The sequence below is a fragment of the Magnolia sinica genome, chromosome 4 (genome assembly GCF_029962835.1).
Source record: "Magnolia sinica isolate HGM2019 chromosome 4, MsV1, whole genome shotgun sequence".
Classification (NCBI taxonomy): Eukaryota; Viridiplantae; Streptophyta; class Magnoliopsida; order Magnoliales; family Magnoliaceae; genus Magnolia; species Magnolia sinica.
In genome coordinates, this window is record NC_080576.1 from 99,486,862 (window position 1) to 99,505,257 (window position 18,396).

At 38.9% G+C, this 18,396-nt stretch overlaps 1 protein-coding gene across 10 annotated transcripts in view; it reads right to left on the reverse strand.

Moving 5' to 3' along the window:
- Nucleotides 1-644: 644 nt before the first annotated feature.
- LOC131243491 (uncharacterized) overlaps nucleotides 645-18,396 on the reverse strand; it is a 41,522-nt gene continuing 23,770 nt past the window's right edge. For 3 of the 10 annotated variants that reach the window (XM_058242875.1, XM_058242872.1, XM_058242878.1), the window contains 7 exons: nucleotides 14,955-15,044; nucleotides 14,821-14,863; nucleotides 8,222-8,262; nucleotides 8,004-8,069; nucleotides 6,412-6,509; nucleotides 6,255-6,336; nucleotides 645-1,007 (listed from right to left, as the gene is read on the reverse strand). In XM_058242875.1, coding sequence (XP_058098858.1) covers nucleotides 6,267-6,336; nucleotides 6,412-6,509; nucleotides 8,004-8,069; nucleotides 8,222-8,262; nucleotides 14,821-14,863; nucleotides 14,955-15,044 — 408 coding nt within the window. In that variant the 3' untranslated portion in view covers nucleotides 645-1,007; nucleotides 6,255-6,266. Of the gene's footprint in view, nucleotides 1,013-6,254; nucleotides 6,337-6,405; nucleotides 6,510-6,539; nucleotides 6,732-8,003; nucleotides 8,070-8,221; nucleotides 8,263-14,820; nucleotides 14,875-14,954; nucleotides 15,045-18,396 lie in introns of those variants that run through there. The other 7 variants (XM_058242873.1, XM_058242874.1, XM_058242876.1 and 4 more) reach the window with 7 other exon arrangements.

Consider the following 18,396-nt stretch of genomic DNA (forward strand, 5'->3'; position numbering starts at 1 on the left):
CCTCTCCAGGGCTTGACAAGAGCAAGGGCTTTGAGTGGCCACCGTGATGTATGGGTTTCATCCACACTTGTCCATTCATTTTGCCATACCGTTTTAGGGTATAAGCCCAAAAATGAGGTAGATCCAAGGGTCAAGTGGACCACATAGTGAGGATTAAAGGCCTACCATTGAGAACTTCTTGGGAGGCCACAAGTTTTGGATCAAGCTGATATTTGTGTTTTCCCTTCATCCGGGCCTACCTGACCTTATGAACAGGTTGGATAACAAATAAACATCATGATGGACCCTGGGAAGGTTTCAACAGTGGGCATCATTATCATCACTACTTCCTGTGGTGAGGTCCACTTAAGCCATGGATCTGCCTCATTTTTGGGCTTATACCTAAAATGATATGGGAAAATTGATTGAAGGTGTGGATAAGAACCCATTACATCATGGTGGCCGCTCAGAGCCCCTGCCTGTGCCGAGCTTGGACAGGTGGGGGTAGTACCCAATCCGGTCCTAACAATCAAAGAGGAAGAGTGAGAGCCGGCTGCTCCCATCAATGAATTGAAAAGACAAAAAAATACCTCTTTGTTGAAGGACCAGCCACACCCAAAATCTACTTGCAATGCCCCTCCCCATGACGAACTGCAAGGATGAAATCAGCCAAATGCTATGTATGCTATAAATGCAACAAATATGACACTTGAGTATTTGCGCAACTCACTGAATAACAGGCAAGCTTTTCAGTTAACAAAGTAAAACCCATCTGGATGAACATACAAAGGTGAAGATCTCATAAGCCAACCATCTCAGTACAAATCACTGAACTACACCCAACCCATAGAATATCCCACTCTTTATAAAGGCACTGGAAACAGAAATTGGCCCTACATGGATCAGTTCAATGCCTGAAAGCAGTTTGCTTCACCCCCGCGCTGGACATGCAATGAGGTGGCAGATACCCAGCAGGGTTCCGGAGAAGATGTGGCATGTCAGATGGGTCCCAGCTGGAATCCTTTCTCCTGCGCTGACACCAAAGAATAATGTTATAAGCTGCCGCAGAATCCATTTAATGTCATGAGGAATCATTTAAGGCAAGAGGGGTATTATACAATGCTCAGGCTGAGATTTTTTTCAGGGCATGTTCAGATCTCCAGTTTCTACATGTTGGCCTATGGTTGAATCATCGAAGTCATTGAAATGATGAGCCTCAAATTTTATGACCAGCATACCAAAAGTACAGAATATTGGAAGATTCTGGCCACATAATATCTAGCCATTTCTCGGCTGAATGTGGAAATTTTCTGCATTTTATCTAAACATCTGTTTCCTGGCCACAAATTAAAGGGTTATGGCTTTCCCATCCGATAAGCATTTGGTGCAAGGGTCATCCAGTGGGGCCCATAATATAAACAATTTGGTCACTGAACCATTAGCCCTGCTTGTACAAAACTGAACCCGAGCAAACTGTAAAGACTCAACCCAAGCAAGCATTGTACAATGCCTCATTTATAACTGCTCATTAGTGCATGTCCTTTGCACATCAAAAGAAAGAAATAAAGAAGGGCAACCACTCGGCCTGAAGTGAGGAGCTATTACAAGGTTCGAGTGATTTAACCATAGCTTCAAGATCAAAGAGAAAGAACAAATGCATGGACATCCAACTACTCCACCGGGCTAGACAGGCCAAGAATGCATCTGGGTTGATAACGAATTTAATTCCACATTGTTTTATGCTGATCTTAAAGGTTTTTTTTTTAGCCTATAAGATATTGCCACCATTCGATTTTCAATGTAGCTATAACCACCTTAAATTTGAAGGTCGCAATTGAAGGAACCGCTTCCCATTTTATTTTATTTTTTAAAGGATTAACGGCCATCCAGTTGCTCATGTAAATGATGAAAATTCCCTCATCAAAATTTAAAATGATTAATTTTATCATGCTTTTGAGAGAACCACTTCCATAGCCACCCAATCCTTGGTGGCTATACTCGCCCACGGCTGTGTTCACATGCGACTGTTCTTACACACATGAGAATAGCCCGAGATTGAGGATCAGCTGCTATAGAGGTAGTTCCCTCAAAAGCATGATAAATTAGTCATTTTAATTTTAATGAGGGATCATTTTACATGAGGGGTTGGATCTTCTTTGAAAGAGTGGTTTCCTCAAAAGTGGCCTTAAAACGTGGGTGGTTATAGGCTTACAATCATGTTGACTTATTTATTGTGGAAAGATGGTTAGAAATCAAAATATCTTCTTTTTTTTTTGTCGATCTACATAATCAAATGCCGCTTTTCCAATGTGATTCTATATTCAAGAAAGGTAACAAGAACCTAAATTACTAAAGGATCCTTCTATGTTTTTAAGGAAATTTTCTTGAAAGACGGCCAAAAAAAAAAAAAAAAAAAAAAAAAAAAGGAGGAAAGATAAGAATCCTGTAAAGGAAAAGTAATACTATCATGACATGGTATTACTTGGTGCATATTGATGGCAAAAAGATGATAGCTAAGTTTTTAAAATTTTCTAATTTATTTATATCCTTCATATTTTAAGAAAATCGTAAAAAATCTTACAATCTATGATACAATTTGCAATTCAATACAATTCAACCCCTATTATGATTTGCGATACAATAACGATTTTTGACAACATTGCCTACAGCTGTAATAAAGCCTCAAACAATAATGCATTGTCATTCATTCTCTGTTTTCAATCCATTTTGCTAACAAGCAGACAAATTTGTCTGGCATTTTGTTGCCATTTTCAGGCAGTATTATGAGCCATGCCAGGTGGCACCTCTCAGAGATTCTGCACATGCTGGTACATTCATCACCCACGAGGTCCAGATGTAGTTACTGATACGGACATGGATATAGGGAATGGGTACAACTCTCCTTTTCTCAAAATCGAGGTCATGTACTGAGTTTGCATCCAATTAATTCATAACATGCCACTTATTTTAGTTCTATAATTTTCTTTTACTTGATTTAACCCATTTTTTTAGTTATTAGTTTCATTGAACTCGTGTTGCTTTCTACTCAAAATCGAGAACACATACTGACCTTTACATGAAACCATTAACGTTTATGGTGTCTCCACAGTTATACTTCTCACAAACATTCTAGGATCCAAAGAAACAAACCCAACAAAGTAGGGTTTGGTCAAAGTATCCAATGAGTACCTAGTACTAGTATCTAGATATCACAGTCAGTACCACAGGCCAGTTTGGGTGGAAGCCCAGTCATCCCCTCTTGTTACAAAAAAGAAAGGATTGATGCCATGTGTTTGCAAGATAAAAGATAAGTTAGAGAAAGAAAAGAGAGAAGAATGGAGAGAAAATGAGAGTATTGCCACATAGGACGGCCCAACGCGCATGCCACACGCCATGTCTAATAATTTCCTACACTCCCCCTCTAGTTGGAGAATAGATAATGCAACTAGAATCAAATAAATTGAAACAAATTGCCAAGTGAAATCAGCTTACCATGCTAGGCTCAAACATCCACACGCACAGTTATATTAAAGAAAAAAGACTTGAGAGCAGGGCTCAACCATCCTCTAACCTCTATCCTAGAGATCACAAACCCCTACCCTCTTCTACCGTAAGAAAACTCTCAACACTTCTTATTGAAAGAAAATCTCATAAAAAGTTCTCTATACATATGGCAATAAGAGGCTATTTATAAGTGAGTGAAGATTGCTATTTCTAATCTACTACAACTGGACTTTCTAAAAGTGAAAATTAAACAACTAAGAAGCTTAAACAAAAAGAGGAAATTGCAACAACTAAGAGATTCCTGCTACATGTGCTTAAGTGAGCCCCCATCTCTTCTTGTGCACACGTGAAGCATGCACATGAAGAATGAGATGTGATTGCATCAATAGATGTTTCACATGCCCAACTTGCCAAATATAATCCGAAGACAATTTGCAAACCTAGTGAAGACATCCACTAATTGATGCTCGGAAGGAACAAAGGGCACAACAAATTCTTTAGCAACAAGTTGTAGTAATATATTCTACAATTATCTAGAAATTATGATGTGGAATGACAAAACAATGTGATGTAGGACAATTAACCACTTGCTCTAAAAGCTCGAACTGATAGAGCATGGTGAATCAATCATAGCCCAGGCCCCACATCCCATGGGTTAGGACCTCGGCCCCCTCGTGGGCCCCACTTCACATGGGTTCCGCTTCACACGAGCCACCCACCTCACACGGGCTGCCCACCCCAAGTGTGCCCCTGCATCCCACATGCCACCCCACTCAAGCCCGGTGTGAAAATGCCCCTGCATTACAATGAATATTTGAACATATCCTATTTTTTAGATTTATGAATATTATTTCAGATTTATTCCATATTTCATGTACGAGATTGTAAAAATCCTACAATTTTACAATTTGTGTGATTTCAATCAAACTCAACTTTCAAAAAATTGGTCTTGCAAAGAGATGGCTAAGAAGAGATACAACAATGGTCTACATCCAACTGAAAAAGGTCATCATATTTGTTGCCGGAGTCTTCCTATCGGTGAGAGTTTTGGGCCATGCTCCATAGCAGTCTAGATTACCTAACCATGTGCCCCACTTGTCGAAATTGAAAATCAGTGTATGCCATGGAAAGATTCAGGCCACTTATCATATAATCCCTCTGGGTGCAATCCCATTGCAATCTGATGATCCTAGCTTGTCAAAAACGATAACTATAACAATACAATCTGAAGATCCTAGCTTCATTTGTGATTCCATAGAGAAGAGGGCATCTTACAGTGGATTGTCTCTTGTTCCACTGAACCTCACCTCAATTGTTCAAGTCCAGCTCACCCTAGTTGTCCTTATCAAGTGTATATTAAGGATATCCACCAACTTTTTGGTCTCTCAAGTCTTAACATTATTGAAACCTTGCCATATGAGATTCTCTGAAGCTTTTGTTTAATGGTGGAAACCTTAGTTACACAATCCTTCTAGCTAGGTGCCGCTCCCACTTCGAATCACACTTCAGACACACACTCCTGCTCCTACTTCCTACCAGTTTATACTTGAAACCATTTTGAAACAGTCGCTTCCCTGCTCCCGCACCCAAATATGTTGACACTTCACATCACACTTCCTGAAACTATAGTTGAAATGAAGGCACCCCTACATCATTTGGATATAATTATATTCAAAGAAATTAAATAGAGGAGAAACCAGGTCTGGGGCAAACAATAAGGATATGTTCTATTCCAGTTCTTTTCTACTTTGCAATCAAGGGTGACACACAACTGAATCCTTTTCACTGGGTACTTAGGAGAGATACCTAGAAACTCCCCTTTAGTTTCAGATATCAATGACTCATTCTCCCATATTAACAGAGGAATATAAAATAATCGTAGAGGTTTTGCAGATATTGGGGGTAGCTTGAACATTTTGAAGATCAGGACTACATTCCATACTCCCCTACATTCATGACACTTGAAGAGCATTTGCTTGCTTCTATCAAGAACCTCATTTATTCTGGTATTGTCATGATAACGTGGCTCAATTGGATGCCTAGGAAACAAACTTTTGCTTTTCTATGTTATTATAGAGAACTTTGCTATGCCCACACCTGTGTACAAGGCAGATCGTGTACATGCCACCATGAGTACCAGCATTGCACATTGCTACTAGATCCAATCCATACATCATGGAGGTCCCATTATGTAGATATTCTCCCATGAATCAAGTAGGTCCACTAATCAGGTTGGCATAGTTCACGAAATAAATGTATGGCTGAGAAAGTCTTTCTTACTTGTCTACCTGTTTCTAACATTGGGGTCCACCTGGTGAGTTGACCAGACTTATTTTGGGTGATAACACTTTTAAGGTTGGAACCACCTTGCAGATGGATTGATACTGCAGTTATCTGCCATGCTGGAACATGTGTTGGCGTGTAGATGGAATCCCTTGCACACAAACCTCTAATATAGATATAGGAGTTGCACTTCTGGTTCCATTGATTCATGTAATTGACCAAGATTTGTCCCTTCATAATGAGAATTCAGGATAATATAGGTTCATCTTCTAACAAATATATGTATAGTGACATTACTGACTTCCATGCTCACCAAATATTAACAAAGAAAATTACACAAAAAACATAATTAAGATTTATAAAGTTACAAAACGGAACGGCATTTATATCAAAATCTACGTGACAAGTTAATTGTCTAAAATTACATGTGAAAGCAGTTCTTGAAAGATCGTATCAGAGTAAATATCATTCTGATGAGTGAATTGCACCTTCAAAGGCTACTAGTGTTGCGGAAGTAGGGTATCGTTGCAGTACTTTTTAAAGTTCAAACACTCGTCCACTAGGAATTCACTGCAGAAACATGCATGTTAATAAAATAATATTAAACAAACACAACGCCAAAATGCAAGTCCAGCAGGAACTTACAAAATCCGCTCAACCATTAGAGAGGTTTCCCATCTTGGGCTCCAAGGATAATCTGTCAAAGGAGGTGACATGACTGGTGTGCCTTGAGAATTGAAATGCTACAAAAATCACAAGGCAACAAAGAGTAATTCAGATGTGGTATCTTCATGGCGTATCAGGTGTGGTCTTGCCCTCTACCATAACAAGGTTTAATGAACATAAAGACAGTAAGAGGTTATAACATAAATTATGCATCGGAGATATCAAGCCCATCTTTGTGCACATATACACGTGAAGTAGGCAGTCTCCAAATATCAGTATCAGAGGATGGATCGGTCGGGCTGGAAAATAATACGATACAGGGTGCATCAGTGTATGAATTGTGTGAGTCATCCTAAGCTGTTGAAAACTGAATTTTTGAGTCAGTTCCCTTTAAAAAACAAAAACAAAAGCAGTTGAAAAAAAAAAAAAAGAAAGAAAGAAGCAAGAACAAGTAAAATTCAACCAATAAACAAATGCTTTAATATATAAATAGATTACTTGCATGTTATCATGCAAAGACATGATATGTTTTTATTTTTTGAAAGGTAACACTACCAGGGATTGAACCCTAGATCACTCACACAGACTACATTGTCCCCACTCCCCACCAGTTCACCTATCACTACACACTACTCACATACATATAATATTTTTATAATGAAAAACAATAAAAAGATGTAAAAGAAAATTCAATAAATACATGCTTTGATACATAAACAGGTTATACATATGCTGTCATACAAAAAACATACATATATTTGGATTGAACTATTGAATCAATTCATAAAGAAAAAATGGCTAAACCGTGAAAAGGAAAGGTAAAATAAATAAATACAAAGAATAGTGAAATATGTAGGATCAATCATATACATGAGTATGTAAGAAATGCTATTTTCTTTTTTGGATCACAATAAACTGCACTCAGATGGGCCTAATTGAAGAATGTCCAAATCAACTATTTTTTGGTCCACTCCATGTCTAGAGCACAAACAACATAATCATATTATTTCCCACCCACCCACACACGCACGCACGCACACACAAGAGCACATTAATTTCTTTTCTTTTCTTTTTTTCCTTTTTTGAAGAGTAGCACATAATCCTTCATTAATGGAAAATTTGCACTTTGCAGTCACAATACAGGTATTGACAGCATTTTGGATGGTTTTGCAGATCTCCGTATTTTTGTTCATCTCTCCATATGTGGACTTGATTGCAAATAAGCTTCTTTTGGAAGAAGTAAAACATGGATTTTATTTGACCAAATCTTGAGAAAGTAACAAAAGAAACCGTCCATTTAATGTCTTGTAGAGTTCCAAATTCCTTCACATTCAGTATTCAAACCCAAACACATGCACGGATGTGCAGATTCAAAATTAATATGCTTGTGTTTAGGCATATGGTGCATGCATGTATGTCGGCGTTGTATTTAAATGCATACTCATGCACTTCCTTTTTTTTTTAGAGAGCGTATATTTATGTAAAAATGTGTGACTCATCTTTAAGTCCACTGACATACATCCACGTGCATGTGATGTAAGACAGATTAAAAAGTTAAACATTGTCATTACCTGAGAACTTTGGAGCATCAAAGTCGGTTGTTGCTTAGGGAACTGAGTTGGAAGGAGAAAGTGCACCTACAATAAAACACAAAATGTTGCTCGAAGGAATATTAAAAGCCAGGATAACAGGTCAACATGACTCTCCTTACGGATCAAAAGCTGCAGATATGAGAATTTCAGATTAAAACTACAGGAAAACACCACTAGCAAAGATGAGAAGAAAGCACCTCAGAATCAGGGAGAATAACAAAAGCTAAAAGATTTTTGCCTGTAAGTACAAGAATAAGCAACTCATACAATCATATGATTCTTAGCAACTTAAGACTAACTAAACTGCAAATAATAGGCAAAAAAGTTAATATTACTTAAGGAGATGAATTAGGCAACTAAAATAGAAGAATCGTGTCTTTTGTAGGGTGAAGACAAGTAAAACAGCATTGGAAAATCAATAGTCAACACAACCAAAGCAATTTTCAGTCAAAAAGTAAAAACCAAATCTTTATTTACTTTTCCTAGGTAAGTTTGTCTCCCATCCTAAGACCTCAATGTTGAAGCACAAAGCACATTCCATCAAGATACAGGCATGAACCCCCAAAACCATACCTTGTGAGTGAAACAATTTCATTCATGGATTAAAATATTCTAGTAAACTCCACCAGGTCCAATGCATCAGCAAGTCCCTAGTTCAGTTAAGGGAGGGTTGATGGCAGAAATGCACTCAGTCATTGAACTTTTGTCAAGCAATCATGGGAATTCCATGATTGAACTTTTGTAAGTGAAACAATTTCATGCATGTAATTCTAGTAAACCCCACCAGGTCCAATGCACCAGCAACTCTCTGACTCAGGTAAAGGATGGTTGGTGGCAGATATCCAGTGATTCATTTTGTCAAGAAATCAAGAGAATTGGAATGGCACTTTATGGAAGTGACAAGCCACTAGTAAACCCAGCTGTTGTGGAAAGTGTGAAAGGGCTTGCTAGAGCAATCCCTAGAAGCAACATGGAACAATTTGTAAAACCATTAATGTCGAAGTAGTGAAGTGTGGGATAGGGCATTCCTTGAAAGTGACACGCTACAGGGATGACCAGTTGTAGTGGTAAATGGGCAAGGATTCCCACAACAGACTAGACGAGTGCAGGTAAAGAAGCAAGTCCAATGAAGAAAATTCATCTCACAGCTTGGAATGTCAGAATTTTGTAAGGTGAGAGTATAGAACTGGTACGAACATTGAAAAGGAGGGTTAATATAATGCGGCCCTACAAGATATGAAGTGGAAAGGAGCAAAAGCCAAAGAGACTACTGATGGATACCAGCATATGTATTTGGGAACGATGACTCAGAGAATAGGGAAGGGATAATTGTAGATAAAGACTCGAAGGATAAAATTTTGGAGGTTAAGAGAATGGAGTATCAGCTTACAGAAATTAATCTGATGTTAGGTGTGGGGAACTGATCTTAGGCATGGTGATGATTGACAGCATTGGTGCATATTCACCTCAAGTAGGACATGAGTACATTATTAAAAGGCAGCTCTAGGCACTGGTCAATGGGCTAATGCAGGGATTGCTAGACGCAAAACGAGCATTTATAGGTGGCAACTTAAACATCCACTTAGGAAAGGTTAATGGAGGTATGGGGCATAAAAGAAATAAGTCGGGGGTGGCTACTCTAGAGTTCAGTGGCATATGACTTGGCAATAATAAATATTTATCTTTAAAAAAAGGGATAAGCATTTGCAGACTTTCAAGAGCTGAAAATGCATAGCCGAAAGTGAGCTTTTCTTGCTTGTAGGACAGAGCAGTCAAGATGTAAGGACTGCAAAGTCATGCAAAGTAGACCTGGGGAGGATGCAGATGGAGATGGCTGGCAATGTAAAAAAGTAGTAGTAGTTCTTGGGGAATCTAAAGGCAAAACTCGCAAACATAAAGAAACGTGGTGGTAGGGAATAAGGCACAAAGGACTAGGGGCCAAAAAAAAAATCTGGTGGTAAGATTGGCGAATAACTAGAAATGAGTAAAATCTCAAAAGTATAAAGCTCTGAAAGGGATGTGAATAAGGTTGTAAGGCCAAATACAAGGTGTATGATGAACTGGGGAAGAGAATAAAGTGGGGAAGAAGAGGAGTAGAGAGAAAAATCTTAGAAGTGTATAAAGTGACCAACGGGTCTTAACGGAAGGCAATGAGATTCGAGAGAGATGGAGAAATTACCAAAGTTGTTAAATGAACATTCAAGCATATAAGAGAATTAGGAGCTTCAAACCATGCGAAGTTAGAGGGAAGTGTATTATCGTAGAATTGGGGAGGTAAATGAAGCTGTATCAAGGATGCAAAAGGAAAGATGTGGGGACAGATGATCTACCAATAGAAGCATGAAATAGTCTCCTTGAAACCATGTTAATTTGGTTAACTAGCCTTTTCAAACAAAATTGTACCTAGAACCCGATAAGTGGAAGAGAAGCTTTGTGATGACCATTTACAAGAAGAAAGGACGTGCACAGACTTGCACCAACTACGAGGGGATCAAACTTATGAACCACTTTATGGATCTCTGGATGATGGTAGTGGAACAAAGCCCAAGACCAAAAAACAAGAATACTAGAAATCAATTTAGCTTCATGCTAAGGAGACTAGTGGAGAAGTATTGAGAGAAGAGGAAGAAAATATACTTGGTTTCTATATATCATGAGAATGCATACAATAGAACAACTTGGGAGGTTATGTGGTAGGTGATGAGGAAGAAAGGGATCTCGGTAGGCTGTATGAACATCAGTAAGACATGCATGAGGGTATTGCTACAAGAGTGAAAACATCTGATGGGGAGATTGATGAGTTTCCATTGGCAATGGGTCTCCATCAGGGGTCAACATGAAGCCTTCACCTTTCTGCACTTGTTATAGATGAATTAATTGCTAGTGAGTCGTGTCCAAGATGAGGTCCCTTAGGGGGCATTTGGATCGTAAGTTACTTTGGATAAACTATTTATGCCATAATTAGATTATCTTGGTTTCTACTTATTCAGTCGATAAGTATGTTTGGTAACCAACATACTTATCAACTAAAAAGTAAAAAAACATGTTTGGTTTCCAACATCATAAGCAATTATCTCTTAAATCTAGTCCCCCTCACATCCAACCTTTAATGTGGGCCATTCATTGTGTGGGCCCCACCTTTGATGTGGATTGTCCATCATACAAGGCCCATTTTGGATGTGGGCCATTCATCACTATGGCCCGACCTTTAATTTGCACCATTCATTATGTAGTCGCCCATCATGCAAGGCCTACCTTGGATATGGGCCACTCATAATTAGGGCTGACCTTTGATGTGGATCACCCATCATGTGGAACCACCTCAATATGGGCCATCCACCATGTGGGGCCCAGCTTCAATGTCCACTGGCCATCATGTAGAGCCCACCTTTGATGTAGACCGTCCATCATGTAGGCCCCACCTTTGAAGTGGGTCATCCATCATACCAGCCTGCTTTGAATGTGGGCTTTCTATCATTATGGGCTGACCTTTGATGTGGGCTCACATTAATATGGGATCACAAATCATGTGGGGCCCACCTTTTATGTGTAGCCACACCTTCAATGTGGATAGTGCACCACGTGGGGCCACCTTTGATATGAAGGGTGAGAGAGAGCCTCCTTTAACAGGGGCCGTGAGAGAGAAGTGGAAAAGTCATAAGTTAAAAAGCTAAAAGAAATTACTTATTAAGATAAGTAGCTTTTGGTACATAAGTTACTTTTGCAATGATGCTCACCAAACAAACTTAAGTGAAAAAGTAACTTAATTTCTTAACAAAAGTTAAAAAGTAACTTATTTGTTGGTATCCAAACGGGCCCTTATTATGTGACAATGGATGATGGTGGGGCGTTTCTCAATTAGAATAGAGAGGAAGCAATTGCTATTGGAGATTTGTAGAAAGGGGCTAGAATAATGCTCAAAACTTACAAGAACCAAGACATCATGTTTGGAATGCAACTTTTGTAAGAATAGTTATAAAGGCAAGCCTTCAATTTTATTTTTTTTATTTTTTTTGAGACAATGATGATATTTCATTAAAAAGGCCGAAGCCAAACACTATACAAGAACACAAAAAATGCAAATGTATCAACCATAAACCCAAACAAACTCCCAACACAATCTAAAGATGAAATTAAGGATTTCTCACTCCAGCCCACTCATTTACAGTGAGTATCACCTTCCCGATAAAATCTTTAACACTTCCCTTTCTATTCCTAAAACGCCAGTCATTCCTTTCCCACCATAAAGCCCACAGAACCACTAACAAGCTTAGCCTCCACACCCTTTTTCCCGATGATGTAGGACGGAATGATCTAACCTAATATGATGCCGTGAAATTAAAAGACAGATTAACTAGAGCAATGGAATGACAAAATAAAGCTAATTTACCATAAATTCAAAATTTTCAGATTCATGACATGTCCAAATTCAAGCCTATGACAGTCCCGCAAGGCGAATCTCATAAATTACTGATTAACCAGGACCTATGAGAGATAGAACTCCCATCCTAGCATAGGGTTAAATCTGAATTCAATGGAAATCATGTGTCTTGTAAAAGTTTTGACGTGTTAGGACTGTTTAAAGGCTAAGGAATGTGGGAAATGGGTTTGGGGTATCTAAGCTCAAAGAAATTAGGGTTTGGAACATTAAGGTTGAGGTTTTGGGAGGTTTCGGGTTAGGATTTCAGATTTTGGATTTAAGGAATTTAGGGTTTTGAGAACTAGGTTTGGATGGATTAGGGGTTGTAGAAAGAAGAAGAATGAAGGTTTAAAAAAAGAAAAAAGAAGGTATGAAGAAGGAAGAAAAGAAGAAGATAAGAGAAGATGATACCTTGTTGAGAAGAGAGAAAAGTAGAAAGATAACTAGGGAATCGCTTCCTATGGTTACACACCACCAATCCAATCACATGATGAAAATTTTCTCAATATCAACGCAAAATGAGAGAAATCTTTTTCATTCATAACATGCATATTGGCTAGGGTGGAGACATCAAACCCTTCATAGTCTCAGAAAAAACCTTTCATAAAAAGGCGCTATCAGATGAGATGTTCAACATAAAGAGGCGTAATAAATTAAAAGTTATTCTTAACTCCCTAATCTCAACACAAATTTGAGTTATACTAAAAATAATGAAACATGTAAACAAACTAAACAACTAAACTATTTCTTTGCCCATGAGGGTCCACGATCAAGATGTCTAATGATGATGATCCAACGGTCCGATCATCGTGTCCACTCGATCCAACAATCTGATGTGTCCATCAAGCTCCTATATGTAGCCCACATGTATCTTCTTAGTGTGGGGTCTTCAAAGATGCACGAACATACACATGGGGTCTTCAACATGGCTAGGAAAGCGAATTGGGAAAAGTGGGCCCCATATAATGGTCGCCTAGCCATAAGGAGATTGGTTCAGCCCTCCTTTGGTATGGTGCTCGAATGTCCTCATCACCCGACTTCCCTACTCTCCCACCATGCCAAGATAAAAGAAAATCCTCTATCAAATTCAGAAACACCTAATCAACCCCGAATAGCTGAAGAAGATAACTCCACACCTCCCTTGCGAAGATACAATGGATAAAGAGATGATCGATTGATTCCGCATCTTTGTAGCACAAAAGACAAACATTAGGGAGAATTATATCCCCCTTCCGCAAATTATCAATTGTTAACACTCTATTCCTCCCAACAAGCCATCCGATAATCACCACCTTCAAAGGTGCATTGTATCGCCATAGCCAAGATGTTGGAGCTAACCCAACAAAACCATCCCTTTTAGTCATAGATCGATAAAGGGATCTCACTGAAAACGAACCTGATTTTTCTTTTAGCCATTTTATGGAATCCAACTATGATAACCTTGGAGAAACCTTCTCAAACATTTGAAGAAGTTGCAAAAGTTCTTCGAACTCTTCGTCGACTACATTTCTTCAACAGCACAAAGACCAAGTGACTACTTCATCCCTGACCGAAAACAACTACTAACCTTCATCCCCTCCTCTGTAGCTAACCCCGCTAATAACGGAAACCTCTCACACAACTTCACCTCTTGCACCCACCTATCCCTCCAAAAGCCTCCAAAAGGCAAGGCTTCAGTTAGTTTCTGATAAGAACAAAAGGATCGATCTTATTTTATTTGATCAACAGCAAGAAATTTTATTAAGAAGGTGCACGGGAAGACATGGCAAGAAGGAAGCAACTTCAGGTGAGCGAGAAATTCTTCCTGCAGGCAGCAAATCTGCTTGGAAGGCAAAGGAATTTCAAGGTGTGGGAGTTAGAGTAGAAGGGGAAGAGGAAGTTGGGTCTAGGGCAAGGGAGAAAATAGAGATTGAGGAAGGAGATCAGTGTCTAGGGGTAAAAGGGGAGAGCGAGGAGGATGTAGGAGGGACTGTACCTCTAGGCTCTGGGAGAGGAAGAAGGATCTGAGAAAAAGGGAGGCCAAGGGTAGATATTGGACAATAATTACAAAGCAATTTCTTCAACAATAATTACAAACAGACACAATAAGGGACATGAGGGATAACCTACCTAACAAAAATGCAAAGAATAAAATTAATGTACTAGGGTATGAAGAATTCAAAGTCCTGGCTCTTTTCTAGTTCTAATGGATAAAAAGCAGCACAATAGACCACTACATTTAAAATTCGAAAATGCTCATTAAGGTTTTTCCTGTAATGCCTACTAGAGGCATGCCCGACCAACATGGTGTTTACGTCATGTATGTTTGGCGCCACTGTATTTTGAAAATGAGACTGATGAGATGCAAAATGAATCTAGACAAGGTTTCAAGCTTACCAGAAATGTAAAAACCCCAGAAGCAGCAAGAACTGTGGCTTTCCTGCAAAAAATCTGGTTGGTGAAACAATCAGAAAAAAACAGTTTCATTAATTATGTACATCAGTGGATACAGAGAATGTCGAAAAGCATACTGGATCTGCTTCTACTGGCCTTCCAAAATGGGGGGCTAAAGCCTCAATAAAGCGTCTTCTAGCGCCAACAGATGCAACTGCCTCCAAGAGCTAATAAAAGAAAGAAACTGTTTACTTAGAAACAGTTATCACATACATATATTTATATAAGCAAACACGAACAGCCATACAAATACACACACATGTATACACATGGATATGTGAACATGCATGCATGTGTACATGCATAAGGAGAAAAAACATAAATAGATATATAAATATAAGAGAGCATGCACTGCGATCAATATTATCCAAAAGTTATCAAGCTCTCAACATGTGTACACTTGAAGACATGGACGAAACTGAACCTTTAACCCGTTGGGCCCTTCCACGGATAGGGTGCATCACAAAAATCACAACAGTCAGATGATCACAACATAAAACTCTTCTGCAATTACAAGTAGGTAGCTAGGCAAAAATCCAACCAACAGTCGACATTAAATGGGCTACAATCATCTGATTGGTATGATTTTTGGCACATGGCCCAACCATTGTAGGATATGGTAGATGAATAGTTCAGATCTCATACATGTGAGCACATGTAGGAAACTGAGTGCTTGATAACTGACTTAGATATTGGCATTTAGCATAGGACACTTTCTCCATAAATATATGAGATATTTTTCTTTTTCCCTACAAAAGTTAATGAGCCCAAAAGCTCACTCCTATCAAAAGGATTCTGGATCATGTCAAGGAAAAGAACAAAATACTGAGAAGCCCAAGCACCTATAAGAACACAGGCTGCCAGTGACTTGCATATTAACAGCTCCCTCGCAAGTATCTGGCAACTCTGGCCACCTTCAGTGATATTTTAGGTTCTCAATTCATTTCAAAATAGCGTTAGTAAAGGACCAGTCAGAATTTGCTCACGAAAAATACTGAACAAGAGAATTGCTCCTCGACCAATAAATACAATTCAGATTAAGCCCATGGAAGAAGAAAATGCTGATGGTGAAATATCACCCTGGACAGGCAAGCATTGTCATTGGCTGCTATGGACAGTATATCCTCTCAGACACAATTTAAAAATCAAGCACATGAATATTATTTTTTCATTTTTACCAGCCCCTCGGTAGATTAAAGCCCAATTCTAACAAAGAACCTCAAAGAAGAAAATTTGAATGCTGGAAGATCACCTTGGACAGAAAGCAATTGTTGGCTTTTATGTCATATGTGCCCTTTTTTGGGAGTCTATAGGTCATATATGCCACATATAGTTTACTGGAAAATACTCAAATGAAGTAGAAGCTAGGCCCAAAGATCTTTTCTTTGTCCTTCTCTGGTCTTATTATCACAGATTGGCTTGCTCACCATGATTACATGGGCTTCAAGGCATTGTCCTTCTGATGTAGTTGTAAGTGAAAAATAAGGTAAGAGAAGAAGAATGGATTTCTGCACAACCCACACAATTCAAATATGTTGATTTTTAAGGTTTTCTCCCTCTACAAGAGAATACTTCTCCCTAAACTCAAAATTTTTTGTTCCAATCTCATTACCATACATCAATCTACAAAGACATAAAAACCCAATTATTCTAAGTTCAGAAAAGAATCCTAAAAAACCGACACATATATGCACCTAAACCTCCCCCTCCCTTGTATTATCTTATGCTTATATCCTTCTTATCCTTTGAAGATGTCCTAAGATATTAATATATCTTACTAAATATCCCGGTATGATATTAACATATCATATTAAAGATATGCAAGACACAAACCTCCAAAATTTATGGCTATCACTTCATGACACATGAGACTCCTTGTACTTGGAAACTATTGCTAAGACTACCAATAGATCTAATTTTGGACTCCTAATAAAAACCCTCAAAATCTTTACTAAATAAAGACTCTAAAGAATCAATCGAGAATCACACAAGGGATCCCTATCTCTTAAAAATCTATAAGCAGAACATGTGGGCCCACTGGCAGGCCGTAGGATGCATAAATTGGGCTTTTGGGGGCACGCATCTTCATCGCACACTTCATGTGATCATTCCACTTGCATTATTCCCCACCATTTGGAAGGAGCTCAACCCCATTGAATTGTTGTATCTTCTTAAGAAAGGGACAAGTATCAACCAGCTTCAACTGCTCAGTCTCCTAGGCTTGCTTCAGAATAGCACTGATATTTGATCCATTGATGCAATACATATCTTTCCATCCTCAAACATTAGGAATTTTCTTTTCCACGTATCATACTATCTTGAACATAATGTGTTGGCCTTCTAAGTAATACATTGCACACATAAACACCACATCACAGTGAAACTCCCCATGGTAATCACCATCACTTGGAAAAAGAAATCAACCAATGGCATGTCACCTTGATGTTATTCCCATTCCAAATCCACACCAAAATGGTGAAGTTGACAAACCTCTGAAATCTATCTTCAATTTCTCTGCCATCATCAGTGATACATAATTCCCACAACTGCCGTTGTGGTGCAACCTGGTTATTGAGTCAATGCGATCTCGACCCACGAATTGCAAAGAAATGGACATGAGTCACCCACAAGAATGGAGTAGAGAAGGAGAAATAACTTTATTGATATCAAACTTCTCTTACAATATTTACGAAAAAACTACCTAAAAAAATATTGGAATGACTACTTCCAACACCACCCCCCTTCTATAGACTCTTTAGGGAGTGTTTGGATTGCCCTTTCCAATGGTAAAGAGTAGTAAAGTGGTCATCAATATGTGGTGCACGTGTTTGTTTCTATCGAGCAAAAGCTAGAAATCAGAGCCGCCTATCTACCGAGCCCTCTCGTCAGTGTAAACCAAGACAGGGAGACAAATCCCAGCTCGATCTTCGCAGGAATGCGTTCTGACTCACACCTTCCCATGGCGGCTATATGATACCTGCAGGATCATAGCTATGCGATGCACGCTCTGCCTCCACTCTATAAACATCGTCTATTGGGGGGGGGGGGGGGGAGGGGAAGCGCACCATACAAGTGGCATCCTTAGTGTCAAGGTGTATTCAAATGGCATCATTGTGCGGCTGTTTACAGCAGAAAATAGCCGACACCATGTGTCACTGTAATCATTACGCCTTCACTTTGTTTTACAGTGGTAACTGGCAATCCAAACATGCCCTAAGCGGATCTCTAATGAGAATGCCCCCCAACTAAGAGATTGATTTCAAAGCAATCATAGTTGACTTCGAATCAATCTAATCTACCTATGATGGTAAAAGCCTAACAATAGTAAAAGCAAATATAGAAAATAATCCTAATTGCATCTCTAAATCAATCCCATATCTTCAATCGCACCCCCCTCAAATCTCCAATCACATCTTTAAATTAGCTCACATATCTTTCAAACATAGTAAATTACAATCCTTGATTTAGGCCCCAAATCTATAAATAATTGGTCCAAAATTCAGCACATGTTGGATACTA